The 21,810-nt window shown below is 40.0% G+C and overlaps 1 protein-coding gene across 11 annotated transcripts in view; it reads left to right on the top strand.

Moving 5' to 3' along the window:
• Window positions 1–215: 215 nt before the first annotated feature.
• CADPS2 (calcium dependent secretion activator 2) overlaps window positions 216–21,810 on the top strand; it is a 479,588-nt gene continuing 457,993 nt past the window's right edge. For 4 of the 11 annotated variants that reach the window (XM_088799949.1, XM_088799946.1, XM_088799952.1 and 1 more), the window contains exon 1: window positions 217–949. In XM_088799949.1, the coding sequence (XP_088656075.1) occupies window positions 611–949 (339 nt within the window). In that variant the 5' untranslated portion in view covers window positions 217–610. Of the gene's footprint in view, window positions 950–21,810 lie in introns of all 11 variants that reach the window. The other 7 variants (XM_088799948.1, XM_088799951.1, XM_088799947.1 and 4 more) reach the window with 3 other exon arrangements.

Genomic DNA, 21,810 nt, shown 5'->3' on the forward strand with positions numbered 1-21,810 from the left:
CTGTTCGCCCGCACCTCGGGGAGCTTGCGAGAGAAAGAGGGTGAGGGGTGAGGTCACGACAGTCCATGCAACCCCGGGTGGGCGCTCACAGAGTCTGTCCGCTCAGCTGCTCCCCTCTGTAGCAAACTGCACTCCCCGGCACCCGGGCACCCAGACACCTGGGCCAGGCAGTGGCGGCGGCGCGCGCACGCGCACTCCGCGGCCCCGCGCCCGCTCCTCAACATTCCATTCCACGTGTTGCTTGTCGTAGGCGCCACAGGTTCCCCACCTGCGCCCGGGCGCTCGAGCCGTTGGGCCCCCGCCCTCGGGCGTTCAGGACCACGGGGTTAGCGCGCCCCAGGCGGGCCTGATTAATTCACCCGGCGCTCGGGCTCACCCCCAGCGCTAACTCCGCCTATTTCATCCCGGCGGCTCCCTCTCTCCGGGTCCACCTCCCGGCTCCTGCCCGCCCATTTCGCCCTGGTGGTAGAAAACACTCCTGGGTCTAACTCGACGTGTCCGGAAAGCCCTGGCCAGTTTCCCTTTCGTTCTGCCTTAGACCCGCGGGCGCAGCCGCCGGTGGTGAGGCGCCTGGGGGCCGCGGGCCGGTCTGCCGGGCGGTCCGAGCACAATGCTGGACCCATCCTCCAGCGAAGAGGAGTCGGACGAGGGACTGGAAGAGGAGAGCCGCGATGTGCTGGTGGCGGCCGGCGGCTCGCAGCGAGCGCCACCAGCCCCGGCTCGGGAAGGGCGGCGGGAAGCGCAGGGGCGCGCGGGCGGCGGCGGCGCGGCCAGACCCGGGAGCCCGAGCCCCTCGGTGCACAGTGAGGGTCGAGACGAGCCCGAACGGCAGCTGGACGAGGAGCAGGAGCGGAGGATCCGACTGCAGCTCTACGTCTTCGTGGTGAGATGCATCGCGTACCCCTTCAACGCCAAGCAGCCCACGGACATGGCCCGGAGGCAGCAGAAGGTGAGTTGAGCGCCAAGACCGGGCGCCTCCTGCCGCCACTTATTCCTCCCCGGGGTTTTCTTCTGGCCGATCTCTGGGATACCTACCTGCCCCACTGTCCGGCTCAACGCAGGACGCTGTATTTTTGCTAGAATTTGAGGACAGGGGAACCTTTGGGGCTGGGGGCAGGACGGTTCCTTAGCCCGTGGGTATCGGGTTGCAGCCGACGCGTCTTTGCCCCCCGGGCTTGGCAGAAGCTGTCAACCTGGCATCCGTGAGACTGAGACCGACCTGGCAGCTCTGGCGCTGCGGAGGGGCACCCGGAGGGCTCGGTTCTGGCCGGGTTAGAACGCAACTCCCATCAACTTTAATTTCTAACGGCAGTGGCGCTTCCTCTCCACCCAGCCCAGATGGAGCTGGGCTTTGCCTCGGCTCTGAATGCGTGTGTAGCTAGGCGAAGCAGGTGGGTCGGGATACTTCTGTTGTCTAGAGGGAACTCTGCATTAGAGCGAAGGGGCAGAAATGTTCCTTGGTGAATAAACAAGTAAGACTTACAAGTTTCCTGTACTGCTTTATAACTAGGACATCAGATCTAAACACTGCGGAAGGGGTGCAGCTCTGTACAGATGCTGTGAGTTAGTAATACCTGGTCCGGGCAGGCCCCATGAAACACATTATTGATCAAAAATAAAAGCTTGGTACATAACCACTTCATAACGAATGCTTTCCCCTTCTCCTTTCCTCCTGAGGAGGTAAGGAGTTTGTTTCAGGCGAGATGTCTCCAACTTTAGTTTTAAAACAAGACCCCAGGGGTCTAATGTTCTGTAGCAGACAAAACTAATGATTCAGATTGCCCTAACTGGGTGTTTTCCACAGAAACCGTCTAGGAAATCTCTCTAATAGAATGCTGAACTTGGAAGGTTCAGTAGAAATATGCAACAGTCCCTAAATTTGGGACAAGATGTGGAAACGCAGAGAGATTGTAATTTGCCCAAGGCGTACCTAGATGCACAGGTATTTATTAGTTTTCTGAAGTATTGAGTGAGGCATCTCTTAGAAATTTGGAGCGCTTTTGAATTGAATTTTGAAACTCTACAGTTAAGAGTAAAAGCAGGCTGCCCACCACCCTCCTACCCCCATCTACCCATCCTCTTACAACAGGCCTAAACTAAGTAGCTACTTGGAATCATTTTCTGGCAGCTTAGAGGATGGTTCTTGACAGCTGGTGGCTAATTACACAGATCCTTCAAGTACCTGACCCTCTAGGTAATTCAGTTGCTGGAAAGACATTGGGATCCTCTCGGCAGATCCCTTGTTTTGGAGGAGAGAAATATGTCAGAATAGTATTCCCTAATCCCAAACCAACTGGCATGATTGAAGACATTTCCCAGGTCAGTTTTGAGTGCTCTGTGGAATTTTTTGAGCCTTCTGTCCAGAAAGTGAGTACCATACTTTCTAATCTGTAGCTTTCATTGAGTTGCATTGCGATTACCCATTATCTCTTCTCAAGTCTGTTAGTCAAGTGACTGAATTTCAGTAGTCATTCTTAAGTGTAACTTTTGACATATATGTTGTGGTATGTGCTCATATAAAGTTTATGAATATCATCCAGCCTCCAATTTTTTTTCACTCATTGCATTTAAGATTATTTTTAGTGCATGAAAGTCTTAAAAACAATGTATGGCTAAATTAAGATGCCGTTCCTTTTTGGCAAATTGTCCTTGAAGATGCTTTTACAAAAAGTCACTGATAGCTGCTTTATACTGTGCATACTTGTTGCATTTTTTTTTTTGTTCAAATTGTGCAGATCCTCTGACTCCTCCTGTTTATATACAGGCATACCTCAGAGATACTGCAGGTTTGGTTCCAGACCAGGGCAGTAAAACTGGTCATAATCTTTTCACTGATAGAGGGTCTTGCCTTCAATTTGTAAAAACAAAACAAAAAAACCTGCGGCATCTGTGAAGCCCAATAAGGCGCAGTGCAATAAAACATTCTGTAGAATGTTCCTCCAGAAACTGAATTGGCAAGCAGGTATATTCACAATACTACTGAGACTATTGTTATGACCTGAATTCAGGCATTACCAAAAATAATTCAAAACTACAAAACAAACCAGTGCATATGTTCTGTGCAAAAATATTTAGAATGCTTGGAAATTTCTGTTTTCTAAATGTTGAGAGCATTGAGTGCTTTCAGATTAACTTTTGTGAATGTTTATTTTTTATTAAAGGGGGGCCAAAAACAACCTAACATTTCCCTTGTTCAAACTTATTCAAAAGGCCCCACACTTTTTTTTTTTTTTCATTTTTGTTTTTATTTAACATGCTGCTTGCTAAGGGGAGCTGGTGCAATTCTTGGCAGTCAGGTTTCCTCCTAGGACAAAGCGAAAGGGGAGTTTAACTATATTCTTGTGAATTTGATGCATAAGCCAATAACTGATGCCCAAAACTTTGTCTGGAATGATACAGTTGGGTTATATAAAAGAAATAACAGGATAATTGCAAAATCACAATCCATTGTATATTTTTATTCTGTGTCTTCAGGTAGTCAGACATCTAATAAAAGGATGTTAATAGTTTAAACTGTTGTAATTGCTGTGCATATTGCTGCTTGTTCACTTCTCCTAACTTTGAGAATTTAGAAACTCAGAAATTGAGATCTTTATTTTAGAAGTGAAGAAAATCACAGAGTGGTAAGAACCATACGCTGTGAGTGAAAGCTCTCTTACTGTTAGGACTGGTGAGCTTCTGTGAGGAGCTGCAGTATTTTTATCACTTAGCTAAAATGGCCCACAAAGCTAGTAAGGGGGTTGTATCCATGCGTTACTTGGGCAAGCTTAATAGCAATAAACTCACAGTTGACTGAAACGTGTCTTTGATTTTAGCTGGATAATTTCAACTCAGAATGATAAGACAGGTAGAGAGAGAGAAATATGCAGGAGGAGAGATCTAGCTCTGGTTAGAAAGCCCCTTGCTGCAGCTCCTGCTTTGGGCACCAATGCCTCACTAACCCAGCAGGATTCCAGGCTGACACAGTCCCTGAATCAAAGGGATGTGTTGTTAGAAGCTAGAGAAAGAAGGAAGACATCCCACTTATCAGGACCATTTCAGTGAGTGTCTCAAACAAATCCTAAAGAAAATGGATAGAAACTGCCTTGAGAACCAAAAGCGAGGACTGAGCACCTCAGCAGGAGAGAAAGAGATAAAGAGAAGGGAGAGGGGCAGGCAATTCTACCCATAGAAATAAAAGCCCTCAGACAATGTAAACAGAGGCCTTTCCCCCTCTTGGGATTGGTCCGCTCCACATCTTGGAGTGTATCTGCCTTTGCTAATAACTTCTTACTACCTGTACCTGCACAAAAATACACTGTCTCTCAACTAAATTCTTTCCCTTGAGAAGACAGAGCCAAGGAAGATACCACCACAACCCAGTAACCGGAGGAATAGCAGTCAGTTTATACCAGTTAGGCTTTCTGACTACTGCCTTTACAGAAACTTGGGGGATGTGGTCCTGACACTGACAGAGCTCCATACTACCAGGTGGTCATATTACCTCAGCGTACATACCAGGGGTTCACAGTGGCAACCTGACCTAAGCTGTGAGTAGTGCGTACGGCTCTGATGCTTATTTACACCTCAGTTACCTTTGGGCACCATCACGGGGCTAACGGCAGTAAGCATGAACTTGGATGATTCTGCATCCTTGGTTAAAGGTGGGATCAGTGCTGAAACGAGAAAACAATGACATAGATAAAGCAAATCAGTTATTAGTAAAGGCGATTGGTTGGTCGAACCTTTGGAAAATATTGAAACCCTGGAGGAAAAAGTAATAAAAGGGATCTATGGTAGTTAGAAGGAAGGGAGAATGTGACAAACATAATGACCACCACAGAAGAGGTTAAGTACATTCACTCTCGTAGACGCAGATTCACAGACTGCGAGTCTCAATTTCTGACTTCCGGGTGCGCATAACTTAAAGTGCTGGTGGTTTTGGTTAGCCCGGAGGTTTCTAGTTAGTGGCTGCTCTAACCATTATTGTGGCTCTACTCATTATTTTTGTTTTTATTAAAGTCAGACGTTGAGAAGGAGCCAACTATTAATTTTTTAAACTAGAATTAATAAAGGAATTAAAAATATTAAAATGGTACCTAATAACTTTCCATGAGTCATATACCCATTTTTTTTGTTTCTATGTGTATTGCCACTGTAATCACCCTAAATTGTGCCTTATTAAACATTTTTATATAATCCCATCATGTTGCATAATTTTTCTCATTAATTCTAAGTTTGAATAATGTATACAAATAATACTGTAAAATTGCAAATGGTGGTGAAGTAAGCGTCTTAGGTAAAACTGGTCAGGACGAGAGCATTGAGGGGAAATCGTATTGGGTAAAATAAGCAGTTCTTGCCTACGACTGTCACATCTGAATGTTATACTACGATGAGGGGCCACTTTTACCCATCTCTGGAAATGGTAGTTCTCTCTGTATGTGTGATACATGTATGATTTTCTGATTGCTTAGGTGATCCCCCGCCCCCCCAACCTCAGGGAGAGAGCCAATTTTGTTAAAAAATTAGTTACCGACTTACAAAGTCTGAGAATCACTTTTGCTGGAAGTCATTGAGCCTTAGTGCTTCTGTGCTCCATCTTTGGGGCCTGAGATACAAATGTGCCCTGATATGTTCTCAGCACAGTGCACGGTGTATGAGAACTTGGTGAAGGTCTGGATTCATTGAAGTGTCAGACTGAGTCCGTCTGAAAGAATTAGTGAGGTGTAGGATGGAGGAAAGATAATACAAAGGCACAAGAATTCTTCTGCTTTACTGTGGAAACAAGTGTTCCGAAACGTGTTGAGACCCCCAGGACTCACCGCACCCTCTAAAGGCAGCTATGAAAATGCTAATACCCTTTGGTGTACAACTAATGACTGCAGACTGGCACTTTCCCACTACCAAACCCAAGGAAGAGGCGGTGTAGGAGCCCCACAGTCTGCCTTGCTTGCTGGGTTCCAACACATCTGCTAATAGTCAGAAAAGCCGGCCTTTGAGCCTCTTCACTTTGGTATGGTATGGTGCAGATACGGAAGGGATGGGTTGTGCTGTGTTTGCTTTTTGTTTTGTTTCAGGTGTACAAAACAATGTAATGGACATTTATACCCCTCACAAAGTGATAACCCCCCTCCCCCATCTACTATTCCTCTGACATCGTATATAGCTGTTGCAATTCCACTGACTATTCCCTGCGCTGTATTCCATATCCTGTGACTGTATATATACTATATTAAATTATAGTTGACATTCAGTATTTTTCTGCTTCAGCTTCAGGTATACATTGCAGTGGTCAGGCATCTACACTGTCCATGAAGTAGTCTCCCTAATAAGACAAGTACCCATCTGATACCCTACAAAATCTTTACATTATTGGTGATATTCCCCAAACTGTATCCCTGTGGCAATCTTGTCGTTACCAATTTGTGCTTTCTAATCCCCTCACCTTCTCCCTCATCCCCATCCCCCTCCCATCTAGCAACCCTCAGTTTTTTTCTCTATATTTCTGAGATGTTTCTGATTATTTTTGCTCATTTATTCTATTTTTTAGATTCCACATATAAGTGAGATCATATGGTATTTGTCTTTCTCCATCTGACTTATTTCAGTTAGCATAATGTTCTCTAGGTCCGTCCATATCATTGCAAATGGTAAGATTTCATTCTTCTTTGTGGCTGAGTAATACTCCATTGTATAAAAGTACCACAGTTTCTTAATCCAGTCATCTACTGATGGGCATTTCGGTTGTTTCTGTGCCTTGGCTATTGTGAATTGAGTTGCAGTAAACATAGGGATGCATATATTTTTTCGAATTAGCATTTTGGATTTCTCTGAATGGACACCTAACAGTGCAATTGCTGAGTCATAAGGTATTATAGTTCCATTTTCAGTTTGCTTGCTTCTTTTAACAATAGGGAATACACTTGTCCTGTGGGGAGTGAGCTGGAAACACACATAAAAATAAAACCTCCGACTGGAGTTAAACAGGAGCTCAGAAAAATGTTTGTTGCTTCAATTGATTCATCTAATCCTCCACAGGCTATGTGGAGACCACAGCACTTAATTTGGTGGAATGAGTTGTGCTAATGAGAACTGAAACGGATTAAGTGATATTGGCATTGGCTGCTTTCTTTCAAAAATCAGCTGTAATTTTAATATACGACAGCTTATGCAGTGAAATAAAATATTGTAATTGTGTGGTTTTCTTCTGAATTTTTTTTTTCTGTTCATGGGAACAGCCCCCTTCATTTGTACACTCACAAAAACTAGCACAGTTTGTGAGGCCATTGAAAACCTCCAAAACTAAAGAAAGCCCATTGCCAGATTATGAAACAGGCCTTCTGAATGGAAAATCCTACCCGTTATTTGCTAGTGAGGCAGGCTTCTTTTGAGTTATTGTGTTACTTTATATGCATTTTAAATTAGACCTTTTCTTTGCAAAGGAAGAGGTGGGCTGCATAGTCATGTGTTACTGTTATTTCACTTTTTAGGCTAGAAAAGAACTAATGATGGTAAATAGTGGATGTATCATTGGAACAGATGACACCTTCCATAGAGTTTTAAGAATATTCAAGAATCAAATTATGAAACTGTCTCAAATCTGTAACATTTTATTTTATGATCTTTGTATTTAAGTCACCTAAAGATTTTGAGATGATTTCTTAAAAAACCAAGAACACTGGAGATTCTTGTATTCTCAGCTGCATATTAGAATCACCTTGGGGAACTTTTAAAAATCCTATTACCCATGTTATACCTTGGACTAATTAAATCAATCTCTGGGTAGTCTTAAAGCTTCCCAGGTGTTTCTAATGTACAACCAAGGTTGAGAGCCAGTGCTCTGGAGGGAAGCTACAGGGAGATAGCTTATTTACACCTGCTAGGTGAAAGTATTTGCAATAATGATTGAGATTACTGAGGAATTAAACGAGTATTCCATATTAAAGAAAAGGCGATAAGGATGCTCTAAGTAAGGAACAACAAAACACATCTAAATAATATTCTAGGAACCACAAGAGACCCTGAATAACCACAGCAATCTTGAGAAAGAAGAACAAAGTTGGAGGTATCACGCTGCCTGATATCAAACTATACTACAAGGCTTTGGTAATCAAAACAGCATGGTACTGGTGTAAAAACAGACACATGGATCAATGGAACAAAAGAGAGCCCAGAAATAAACCCATGCCTATGTGGTCAATTAATCTATGATAAAGGAGCAAGATTATACAATGGTCTAAAAGCAGTCTCTTCAATAAATGGTGTTGGGAAAACTACATGCAATAAGAAATTAGAGCTCTTACACCATATACAAGAATAAACTCAAAATGGATTGAAGACTTAAATATAAGACTAGAAACCATCAAACTAAAAGAAAACAGAGGCAGTAAACTTTGACACTGCTGTAAATATTTTTTCAGATATATCTCAGCAAGGGAAATGAAACTAAAAAGATTACATACATCAAACTAAAAAGATTTTGCAAAGCAAAGAAAACCAACAAAATGGAAAGACAGCATACCAAATGGGAGAAGATATTCACCAATGATACATCCTATAAGGGGTTAAAATCCACAAAATATAAAGAACTCATACAACTTAACACCCCCCAAAAAAATCCAATTAAAAAATAGGCAGAGGACCCGAATAGACATTTCTCAAAGGAGAACATACAAATGGCCAATAGACACAAAAAGATGCTCAATATCACTAATCGTCAAAGAAATGCATATGAAAACCACAATGGGACATCACCTCACACCTGTCAGCCATTTCCTCTTGGTGTCAGGATGGCTGTCATTAATGAATCAACTAACAAGTATTGGTAAGGATGCAGAGAAAAGGGAACCCTTGTGTTCTGTTGGTGGAATTGCAAATTAGTGCACCTACTTATGGAAAACAGTATGGAGGCTCCTCAAAAAATTAAATAGAACTACCTTATGACCTAGCAGTTCCACTTCTGGGTATTTATCAGAAGAAACCCAAAACACTAATTCAAAAAGATATATGCAATCCTGTGTTCATTGTGGCATTATTTATAATAACCAAGATATGGAAGCAACCTAAGTGTCCTTCGATAGATGATTAAAGAAGATGTGCTATACACATACAATGGAATTTTACTCAGCTATAAAAAGAATGAAATCTTAACCATTTGCGACAACATGAATGGACTTAGAGGGTCTCATATGAAGTGAAATAAGTCAGAGAAAGACAAGTACCATATATTTCACTTATATGTGGAATCTAAAAACAGACAAACAAAATGAAGAAACAAAATAAACTCCTAGAAACAGAAAACATTTTTGTGGTTGCCAGATGGGAACGGAGGTTGGGAGGATGGGTGAAAAAGAGGAGGGGATTAAGAAGTACAAACTGGTAGTTACAAAGAGTCATGGGATATAAAGTACAGTACACGGAATATAGTCAATTATATGGTAATAAGTATGTATGGTGCCAGGTGAGTATAGACTTATGAGGGGAAATCACTTCATGAGTTACATAAATGTCTAACTACTAAGTTGTACACCTGAAACGAACATAATACTGTCAACTGTAATTGAAAAGTAAAAAAAAATAATAATTGAAAAAATAGTCCTCATGGAATCAATACAGTGAGAGACCAGTGCATATTTAGGCGTTTAAAAGGTCTTTAATTAGGTGACATGCTGGCAGCAATGAAATTACATTGGCAATTGTGTGATTCATAAAACTACATTAGCAACAGAAAATACAGGATGCCCGAGTAAACCTGAGTTTTGTTTTGCATTCCAACGTGAACTGGGAGGGAGGACATAGTGAAATCTCTAAGTTGAAATTGACTCTAAATAATGCCCAACTGAAACATAAATTTCACAGAGGTCTTCCAAGTCCATTAGGGGGCAGAATGTTTTCTGTGTAAACAGTAGTAATGCTTGTAGGTTTTTCAAAAAGTAAACTTAGCAGATATTCTCAAGTAATTGTCTTAAGTGAAGTAATTAAAACAATTTAAACAAGCACTTGTAAGAGTGTATCTACATGTAAGAGTGTTTTGATATTTTTCTGCTGTTTCCAAAATTCTAGCAGGTGAACAGGAAGGAAAGCCTCCATTTTCCTCAAACTGTGTGAATAGGTTAAGTTGTCGGTTTGCAGTTGGGAGCCTTCGACTTTGTAGAGCATCACTCATGCTGTGCTTTGCTTCTTGAAACTTGATTGTATCACTTTGTACACTTTACGTTTTGAATATTTTTATAACCAATTTAGTGATGAATTTTTACAGTGCAGATGTTACTGGGGCAGAGGGTATGAACAGTTTAAAGCTGTCTTTGCAAGTCTGATACCTAAGATGGTATTTAATTTGCTCCTTTCTGATTGCGTGCAAGGATGAATGTGTATACGTGTATGATATAATATCCTTTTCCCATTTTCCCATTGAGATTTTGGGTTTACTTACCAATGTGATCCTTTATCAATATGATAAGGATAGGATTCCTTCGTGGAGGGTGTTTCTATAGTCTGCCTTTCATTTTGTTTTTAGGTAGATTTTGATTGATCTTAAAAACTGATTTCTCATTTATGCTCTTTGGCACTTAATTTCCCTGGAAATTAAACTTTGAAACAGGAGTTGACTTTACTTTTATCTCCCAAATAGCCAAGCAATTCTTGCCATCTAATTTTTGATTAAGCTGTACTTTCATTACTAAGCTGCAAGGCCAAATTGTTCATATTCTTTTCTTTATTAGTTCACTGGTCCAATATTTGAGCCACTATTATGTGAGTTGAGCACTGTGCAATATTTTGGGAATATAGTAGAGAAGAGAAAAAGCAGAAATCTTCTATGGGCTAATGTTCAATAACATACGTAATGTGTATATGTATTTCCCTTTGTATATGTTTCTGGGTTACCTATTCTAGTTCACTAATCTAGTTCTTTTTTGTTGCTATTACCATCTAATTTTGATTTTATCATATATCTTAACATGTGATGGAGTTAGTCCCCATTTTTGTGTCAAGGATTCCTTTAATCATTCTTTGCTCTCTTCTCTCATTTAAAAAAGATCGCACCAATATAACGGCGAGGAAATCACTCTTTGGCTTCAGAGGGCCTGGGCTTCATTCTTTTCTAGTTTTCATTCATTTATTCACATCTCTGGGACCAGGCTTTTTCATTTGTAATGGAGATAATGACCTTATAGAATTCTAGATTAAATGAGATGATGCATGTAAAGTACTTAGTGTGTGCCCAGTAGATGGTCATATATTTTTTGGTCAATTTAATTAAGACTGTTTGGGAAATGATTCTTTTTCACTCTATTCAGCCGTCTAGGAACATAGCATATCTCTTCATGGAGTCAAGCCTCTTATGTCTTTGTGATGTTTGTAGTTTTCATTATATAGACTCCTTGCATTTATTATCAGTTTTCATTATATAGACTCCTTGCATTTATTATCAGTTTTCATTATATAGACTCCTTGCATTTATTATCAGGATTATTTTAAGTGTTTTATAATTTTTGTTATTGTGACTTTTTCTGTTGTCTCCTCATGACAAATGCGAAACTCATTTATGTTCTAACTGGTCATATTACTGTACACTGATTGTTTTAGTAATTAGCACCTGATCCTTCTAGATTTTCTAGGTCGGTGGTGGAATCATCTGCTGATAGTGATGATTTCTGTCTGGTACTCTCCTGTAGCTGCACCTCTTCTGTTTCACACATGAATGGACTTGTAAGAATGTCCAGAACAGTGTCTGTGCCTGCAATACCTTTGCCTTGCTCCAGGCTTGACTGGGGATGCTTTTGGTATTCCACTCGTGAATATTGTTGGTTAGTATTTTAGTACAGATATTCTTTATTGTTTAGATAATTCTGTTTTTATTACATTAAGAGGATAAAAAAAATATCAGGAATGTTCGAATGTTATGAAATTACATGATTACCTAGTTTTATTTTACTGCTCTGACAGATTACTAGGTTTCCTAATAAACCATATTTGCATTTCTAGAGTAATTCTTAACTGATTGTGGCTGTTTTTTATACACCTTTGATTTTGAATTCCCTACACTTTTAATTTTTTATTTTTGTGCTTGTATTCATGAGAGGAAGACTTATCATTTAGGGGCTGTCATTGTCATGGGTTGGATTTTAAGTAGTAGTGTTAAGTAAGAAACATTTTAACATTATTCGTGCTCTAGAATAGTTATTTTTTAAAGTATGTAAAGTATCTGACACTTGGAGTTTTGAAAGACTTCACTTATGAAATTTACGTCCAGAACCTGTCTTAGGTTTTTTCCTTTCTTTAATCGATTAGATTTTCTCTTTATGCTAGATTCCAAAAATTATATAATTCAGAAAATTTGCCATTTCTAGATTTTCTGGTATAAATGTAGAGTTTGAACATTTTCTCATGTTGTCTTAACTATCCTTTATGTTTGTTTTAGGTCTTATTTCAGATTTTATCCTCCCTTTAAAATATTCACTAGATTTCCTAGATACTCTTGTTTTTACAAATAAAGCTGTTAACTATCAATAGTTTCATAAATCAATAGTTTGTTTTTCTTCGTTTCCTTTAGTTTTTTTTTTTTTTTTTTTTAAGGGATCCTGGGTAGGAGAGGCATAAGGAAGTAGTCTCTTTCATCCGGCTCCTTAATTAGGATGCTTTTTCTGCTTTGTAATAAAAAAAATGAAAGTGTACAAAGCTATGAATTTGCCTCTAGATACAGTTTGGCATCTGTCTGTATGTTTCCTTATGAAATTGATTTTTATTTTTTGCTAAACTGTTATGTCAGATTTCATTTTTCCCTTGAACCAGTATTTCATAGTTAATCAGAAGAGTAATTTAAAAATTTAACTCCTCTAAACTCCTCTAAATAAACATCTATATACACATACATCTGTGTATGTATGTATGTGTATAAACACATTTTGGGGCTGTTTTCTATTGAGGAAAATTAATCAACAATTTTTGCCTAGTCTTTTATAAGGGTTTGAAATATTTTATTAGTCATCGTGCATATGATGTTTAATCTCATTGTTTTCCTTTTGTTCAATGTTTGTTTCCTTAGCTTTTTGTTATGTCTTTGCTCCATGGCGTTTCAGCCCCTTCACCCTGGCGCCTGGGACAGGTAGAAGGACACGATAGAAGTTTTCCTTGGCTTCCTCACCCCTGTGCTTACTGTTTTAATTCACCAGGCAGAGCACAGTTTGAAGAGGCCACGTCTACAATTTTCTTCATGGATTATGAACTTAGTGAACATTCCTCTGGGAAGTGGGTTTTTCGTTTTATATTTAGTCTGCTGTGTTACCTTTAAAATATTTTTATGGGTCTGCATGAATACTTTTTATTGGAAGGTGGGAAAAATTAAATTCTGCCATGAAAGCTGTATTCTTATTATTTTAGCAAATTTAGGGAAATATATTCCAAATCTTATTTAAAGAGATGAGGATCTTATTTTAACTTGGTTCTCTAGAAAAACATGTAAAACTCAAAATATTGCTTTAGCCAAAAAGGCTTACAAAGTGCTGAATATCATCAGGAACCACTCTGATCTATGACAAGATAACTCTAGCCTACATTTGTGAAGCTCTGGAATTTTTTTAACCGGGGGATTGTATATATTCTCAAACAATGGTAAAGTAGGGAGAGTAAGATAAAGCACATTTCTGGTTCTCTCTTCCTTGCTTCAACTAGGGCCATTTTGCTTTTACATGTTAGAACAGTACACCCCTAAAATGACAGAAGGAGGGGAGGACAAAGTAACAAGATAATTATGAAACATTGAAGTTACATGATTCAAGTATACAGTCCCGTAAGAATTTCCATATGGTTCGATCACCACATCCTAGAGTCCTAGGCTTTAGACTTCACTTTTCCCTTCCCTTTTATTCCTTTACAAATATTTAAGTGGTAAGTGATACGAGTATAGACTATTTAATCCAACATAGATCTTGCCATAATAAGCTGAAACCTAACACGTGAGATACTGAATTTGTGGTCCTTTAAATAAGTAGGGATCCAAAGGACATTTTTTTCTTTTTTTGTTTGGAGCTCAGGAGAGAGATGTGGGTACAAGAAGTGCACTTGGGAATTGTCATGAGGATTGTAATTGAGGCCATGGGCTTGAATGATGTGACTGGAGGAAACAGAAGCCAGCAAAGAGAAGGTTTTTAACGACTTTGTCTCAAAGAACTTCAGGATTTAAAAGACAGAAGAGAAGATGGAGATGGCAAAGAAAATAGAGAAGGAACAGCCAGGTATATAAGAAAGCTGGTCTATGTCACAGAAACTAACGGAAGAGCTTTAAAAAAAGGTAATAGGAAACAATGTCAAGTGCTAGTGAGAGGTCAAGTAAGATGGGGATTGAAAATGTTAATTGGATTTAGCAATATGACTGCCCTAGCAACTCATTTTAGGTTTAATTTTTAACCCACTTTTTCCATATGTTGGTATTTCTAAACTGTATTTTTTATGTTGAATTCAGGCTCCTGGGGTATGGATGGAAGTGATGTGTGCAAACCCGATGGGCTGTTCCTTGAAAGGGGAGGAACACGTCCTCCCAGGTCCCTTCCCCTTCCCCCTGGCTGGGATATCACTGCCAGTGTGGCAGTAGTTAGAGTAGCCATTCAGATGAAGAATGGTTGCTACTTGTTGAAGACAGCACAGCAGCACACTTGAAGGAGATGGGGGCCCTGATAGCTTTGCAGAGATGGGCTGCCACATCAGCTCAGATTTTTAAGTGAGAGAAATGAACTTCTGTCATGTTTATGCTAACTTTAAGTTAACTGATTTTATTTTAGTTATAGTAGGTCTGTTATATCCATATCCTATCAACAATTATCTTTGTATTTTAAGTAATATACTCACCCCTTTATTTCTCCATCCTTTGACTATAGACCTCGTACTCTTCCTGCTGTTAGTGTTAATTACTTGATATTCATTTCCGCTTCTTCTTTCTTGAACCTAGCTTTCCAGACCTAGCTTCCCTTGCAGCTAAGGGTGGCCAGGTGACATGAGATGTGTATGAGACAGGAGACAGTCATCTTGAGACTATGAGGGAAATACTGAAGGGAATTTCAGAGGTGTTGGCTGGGTCAGACACACTTGATTCTGAAAACATTGCTAACAGCACCTGCATCCAGACTTTTTTCTGTGAGGAAAATATCTTCCTAAGGTTGCTAATTTATGTTCTGTAAGAATCATTAAGATCTCTGTATTTTGTTAAGTAGTTGATTCTAGAAATTGAAAACTAATTAATGCAGTTTACATTATCAAGAATATTTTTCACTGCAAAACCTCATAGTATGCTTGATTGCATTTCTTATAAAACTCTATGTTTTTTCCTTGGAGTCTTTCTTGTTTTTTCTTCTCTACCCATTTCTCTCCTTTCATTGCCTCCTTAAGTAGTTCCAAATTATAAACTAGTGGTTCTCAATGGGGACAGTAATACCCCCTAGCAGACATTTAAAAAACTGGGATGTTTTTGGTTTTCTCAGTGATTGGGGAGCTGCTACTAGTATTTAGTAGAGGTCCAGGGATTCTAGAAATCATGAATTGCATGATGCATTGTCCTTCATTCAAATGGCATTTGAATGACCTATTAGACATTTATGTAGGTAAAGCTGGTTTATAATTTTTTGAGTCACGTGGGTTTAATATGTAGTAATTTTTTTCCAGAAATACAACCCATAGGTCAATTGAAGGGATATCGAACTTTATTTTGTTAGGCACATTCCTGAGAATTGCTTACCATTTTGAAAATAACGTCACAAACAGTGATGATGCTTATGATATTCGTGTTACCAATATAGGATCCTTGTGTCAGCCTTCATTTTCAGTTGTCACATTGTCCTTGATTTTATGGATATATACAAAACTGTTTAGTCCTTATTTCAAAATGTCAAAAATAATGAATGGTGTTGACAGTGTTCATGCCTAACGTCCTTAAATTCAGACTCCTTCATTACGTAAGTGGGTGTATGTATCTAGTTTATCTTCTAGACCAGCTACGCCTAAGCATTGATGACATACCAAGATACATGTTATTTCACTTTACTTTATTTCTAACCCAGTTAGGATCATATATTTATTTATACTTTTGAAGACATCTGTGCAGATTATATACTCTAGCTATAAATTTCATTTCTGCATAGCAAAAAGGTTATTATTTTTCTGTTTTCTCTTTAAAGGAGGACTTATCAGTTAGGGCCCAGTGGAAAATAGCTGTCACACTCCAAGGGGCAATTCACAAATTACAAAGTGGCAGGCAGGTTTATGGGAACCAATGAGGGATGGTGAAACATTTACTAGTCAGCTGCAGAGGGCATCGCTTACTACCCTTAGGCCTCCAGGGGCAAAAGGAGCAAACTCTGTCCTGAGCTGGGCGGGAACTGAAGCTGTGGGAGAAAGGCTGTCTGGGAGGCTGAGGTCCCCAGGTGAAGAATCGAGTCAATGACAAACTGCATGGTGGGGAGGGAGCTTGGGGAATAAATCTCTCTTCATTGTCTTTCTTCCCGTGCTCTGATTTCATGCCGATACTTCCCCAAACGGGAAACCCAAAGAGAGGCTGAAGAGCAAAAATTCTTGGCTATTGTGGTTGGTTAGCCTCTCTAGACACAGAGCAGGGTAGACAGTAGGAGAAAAGGGATCTGGAGGGCAATGGGAGAATGCCCAGCATGTGGGATGTTGTGCCTGGTAAGGTTTGAGAATCACTATTCCAGAGGATAGCACTAATCCATTTTACACTTTTCCCCGAGGTATTTCCCTCCTGTAGCCTTCCCTGCTTAGTCTGGACCTGGGTTTGGACAGCCTGCTGAGAGTTGCTCGTCTCTCAGTTCTTCTGAATTGGAGACACTGTTTTCCTATTCCTTCATTTTGTTTGAACCTTTTCACACGTACCTGTGTGTGAGAAATCTTCTCAATGCATGCAAGTCTAAAACTTGCTTTTCGTGGAGGAATTGGATGGGCATAGAAGTCTGGGTGGAAATCATTCTCCCTGAGAACTTTGAAGGCATTATTCCAGCATCTTCTAGCTTCCGGTGTTGCTAATGAAAATTTGAAGTCTGGTTTCATTTTTAAAATTCCCACTTTTTTTTTTCCATTCTCAAATGCTTTTATGTGCATTTATGTGTCTTTAGGGGGTTCTAAAATGCTACAAATAATCCCTTTGGCTTTAAAAGAATTTGTTGTGCTAGAGATTTGTTTGCATTGAATCTGGCTGTAGGAGCATGTCTTTCAACTCTTGGAAATTCTTGTTTTTTGTGAACTTGCAATGGAAGACTGGGTAGTAAAGGGTGGTGTTTGTTTTTCTTTAGGGTGACACAGTTCCGTGAAAGCATCCGGCTGTTTTTATTAGAACACTCATAAATCTCAGAATGTTCCATTTGGAAGAACTTTCTAATCACACTCTCCATATTGTCGTTAATAAGCAAGTCTTTTCTCTTCGCCTGTCTCTTAGCTTTACTTTAGGTGCACAAAGTAATATAAAGTTTGCTTAGGTGAATCACAGAACATTATCATGGTGTATTCATATTATTCCCTATTATTCTGTATTCAAAATATTCCCTATTTTTCTTCTGTTTAATTTTCTATATGAGTTGGTAGTTTTATCTTGGACTGTCTTGTATATTCATAGAGCTGTAAAATAGAATAAGGCCCAGAGGTTTTGAAATGACCTTGATATGATGAAATATGAACAGCTGGCTGGAGAAAGGAATTTCAAAAGAAAGTTTTGCTCATTCATTCAGCCTTATATTTTTGCCTAGAGGCATGAACCAGTGTTGGGTATAGGTGTAATATGATTTTAAATCCACTTGTTTATGACATAAGTTGTTTGAATCCACTTGTTTATGACAAAGGGGGTGGAAGGGGAGTTGCTTTGATATAAATATGATGTAAGTAGTGCCAGGATGTCATTATTCTACATCTGTTGTCCCTGATAAGCAGTGGCAGCCCAGCAATGGAGGGGCCTCCCTGGGGCCTTATGAATAAGAACTTGTGGAGAAGCACCTGTGGCAAGGGGACATTTACACTATAAATTCTGAGAGTGTGAGGACTATTTAATAAGAGTTTCAGTTTGGGCAAGGTGACTCTTTGCCAACCTAAAAACTTTCTGGAGGTCTTTGAGGCATTTAGTTTCTGCTGTGCTCGAGGCGACTCTTTGAGTGGCAGTGGTGATAAGCCTTGTAACAGCCTGTGAAACACATCTACCCACCTATAAAACTAGTGTCCGCCCTCCCTAGCAATGTGCTGTAGCCACAGTGAACTTTTGTTTTTGTGCTGGCAGCTGGAAATCAGTATTTGGTTGGACACTGACTCTTCTAAGTGCCTCCTCATTTAAAAAGGTACATCTTACATTAAATTTGGACTTGATTCCGTTATCTCCCCTTGCCTGGAACAATAGTTTCATTAATCTGTCATTGGTTTGGAGTACGCGTATGTTACTGTTTTATTTTCCTTACTACTGGAGATTACCCTGTACGTTATTGGCTTGTGAAATTATAATTACCACAGAGAACCTGTGCTAAATTGCTGGCAAAGACAGCTTGGTCTCTGAGTATAACTTTTGCTGCGTCCCACGAAACCAGACCAAACCAGTTCTATTAATTAAGATTAAAAAGTAAAAGGTCTTTCTCTACTTAGTATATATGACTCCTATGTTCAGCCAATCATTGATCACATTTTAGAGGAGTCTTTTGGGATATTTTTCTTTCATGTAAAATTGTATAAACTTTCAACGAGCCAAAACCCAATTGAATGAAATATTTTAAGGGGTTTTGGGAGCAAACTGATAAAAGAAGTCATGAAGGGGGAATCAGGGGTACATTCTGCAAAACATCTTTTGAGGTAAGTGCTGGCGTCAGGGAGGGACCTGAATTCCGTTAGAAACTTTCTGGCAGAAGTTATGCGATTCTTTTGATTCTGTGTGTTCCTCCGGGCCTGCTCCCCGAGCTCCTCAGTGTGTGACGGGTTCCGTGTCTGTCGCTCTCCCGCAGTAGGGCAAGTGTATGACAACGACAACATCGCAACTTTTTATGAAGCATCTTCTTTGATTTTTTTTTTGATTTTTTTTTTATTGGGTAAGGGGAACAGTACTTTATTGGGGAACAGTGTGTACTTCAAGTTGTTGTCCTTTCAATCTTAGTTGTGGAGGGCGCAGCTCAGCTGCAGGTCCAGTTGCCGTTGCTGGTTGCAGGGGGCAGAGCCCACCATCCCTTGCTGGAGTCCAGGAGTCCAACTGGCAACCTTGTGGTTGAGAGCCTGCGCTCCAACCAACTGAGCCATCTGGCCACCTGGGAGCTGGGCGGCAGCTCATTGACTTCATTCTAGTTGTGGAGGGCGCAGCTCGCTGGTTCATGTGGGAATCGAACCAGCAGCCCCGTTGCCCAGAGCTCGCGATCTAGCCAACTGAGCCACCTGTCTTCCCCCTTTTATTCTTATTAAAGAAGACAGCGTCTCTTCAGATTTGCTCAAACACTGCACCTTTTACTTGGATTTTTTTTTGTCCTCACCAGGGACTTCATTGGGCCCCCAGTGTTTTCATGAATTTCAGAATTACATATTGCTGTTCAGAAGCCTCACAGCAGAATGGTCTCAATATCGTCTCAAAAATGTATAGTCTAAAATGTCAACGATACATAATGTGCCAGAAATATTAATGTTTACCGGGTTCAGAGATTTCCTTCAGAGTCTGAAGGTTAAAAAGCAAGGGATCAAACACATAATGGCTTTTAAAAGAAACGAATAGGATTAAATGACATTTTTAAATCTTAGCAGTTTGAGTTCCTCTTATTTCTATTTCTGTATTTGTTCAGAGAATGTGAGCAATCTGCCTGAGGTCATTGAGTTTGTACATGATGGAGTTTGAGTTCTAACTCAGATCTCTGCCTCCAAACCCTTGGGTCTTTAGGTGCTTCCCAGGGTATCTTTCTTTTCTTGCAAAATAAGAACTACTTTGTTTCTGGTGTAAGAGCTCTTATTTAGAATAGTTTTATTAGATTGCACTGAGGTCAGGGTTATGTAGGTATACGGTAGGATAAATCATGTGCCCCTAAGGCATTACTCCATCCCGTTAAAGCCTGATGTAAGGTTACTTGAGTATTTTTGTGGTCTTCCTCAGTGGCTTGATAAGGGAGTTAGGATTGTATGAGAGACTGTTTGAATAGGAAATCTTAAAATGTCAGGACCTCATAATTGGAAATCTGAACTCTCATAAACTCTAATAGAGTCTGTCAAACTGCTAAGGAGGTTATTGATCTGGATGCCGAGTGCCTGCCCTTGGGGCATCTGCACTCAGTGCTTCCATTACCTTCCCCAAAGCGGTGTTGAATCTGGTTATGGAAAGCTGCCATTTCAGAGACAGTTCAACCTCCATTTCTCTTAGAGTTTTAGTTTTTACTATCTTGTTTCTTTATGACTCATAAATCTCATATTTTTTGAGAAAAATATTGCATATTCTTTTTTTTCTGAATGTAGAAATATGTGCTCCTGAAGTTCAGAAGCATACAGAGAAAACAATCTGACCAGAGGTAACAGCAGTGCGTCCGGAGCAGGGGCCTCCTCATAATTGTCCTCCAGGCCTGTTTGCCCCATTGATCAAGTCATACAAACAATTTTGTATCCTGCCTTTTCCCCACATTGAACATGATGTCCTGAATTTCTTCCTATTTAAAAAGAAACCCTCTTCCTAGTACTTTTTAAATGGTGTGTACTCTTTGCTCACATTTACAGATCATAACTGACTTCACATTTGTGTCCTGATGACCCTCTGAGTGTACCTTATGCAGATGAGCGATGGATTTCACCATATTTCTAGTCTAGGAATAACCAAATAAAGAGCGTGCATATTTTGAAACTTGTAATATATGTTGAATAATTCTTCTGTAGAACAAATACATATGTGTGTGTGTGTAGACATATATATATATATATATATATATATATATATATATATATATATCCCTGTGAAGAGTTTGTAGGAATACTCACTGTATCCTTGCCAACTTTGAATATTATATTAAAAATATCTTTGTAAAGTTTCTTTTATTTGTTAACAAAGACATGTAATTTTTACTCTGCTCATAAAGTTTGTTAGACACCTTTGTGTACTGCAATAACCCAAGTGGTGTCTTCTTTTACTTTACTTTTAAAAAAAAAAGTGTTAGCTAAAATGCTCACTTTTCATGTGTGTTTTTTAAAGCAATATTGGACCCTGTTATTAATATGAAGGCTCTTGTGAGGCAAGCTGGGAGCAAAGAATTCATGTTGGTGTGTCTGTACAGCCTCTAAGTAGACGTTTGTGTGTCTGAGAAGATGGGTGGACTGGTGGCAGGGGGAGGAGTTTGGTGGCATCTCAGTAGTCTAGGGAAGGAGAGCATGAATGGAGATGGTGAGTGTAAAGATACATAAGATGATGGAGAAACAAAAGGATTGTAAGAGATGTTTCGGAAACAGAATGAGACACAGAGACTGATGTAAATGAGGAGGAGTTAGAGATCATTCTTAGGATGGGGATAACATTACCAAGAGAGGAAACACAGGAGAAGAAGAGGATTTGGGGTTAGTCCAGTGCGGATTATATTGGTTCTGGGCAGAAAGGCTCATAGTAACTCAGACCACTGGGCTTTATTTAGCCCCCTTTACAAGAACACAGCAGCTGGGGTGGTGGCCCAGGGACGCCATCATAGAGTAGCCTCCTCCTTTTTTCCTGCTCTTCCATCCCTAGCTGGAGGCTTCGCCTTCATGGCTGCAGCTACCTGTGGGTGAGGGATTTATGTTCCATGCAGAGGAAAGGAGAAGGAGCCATGAGCTCTCTCATGGAGAGACTTATTCTGGAAAGCAACACCCATCCCC

The sequence above is a fragment of the Rhinolophus sinicus genome, chromosome 8 (genome assembly GCF_057876585.1).
Source record: "Rhinolophus sinicus isolate RSI-liver-muscle chromosome 8, RSI-T2T, whole genome shotgun sequence".
Classification (NCBI taxonomy): Eukaryota; Metazoa; Chordata; class Mammalia; order Chiroptera; family Rhinolophidae; genus Rhinolophus; species Rhinolophus sinicus.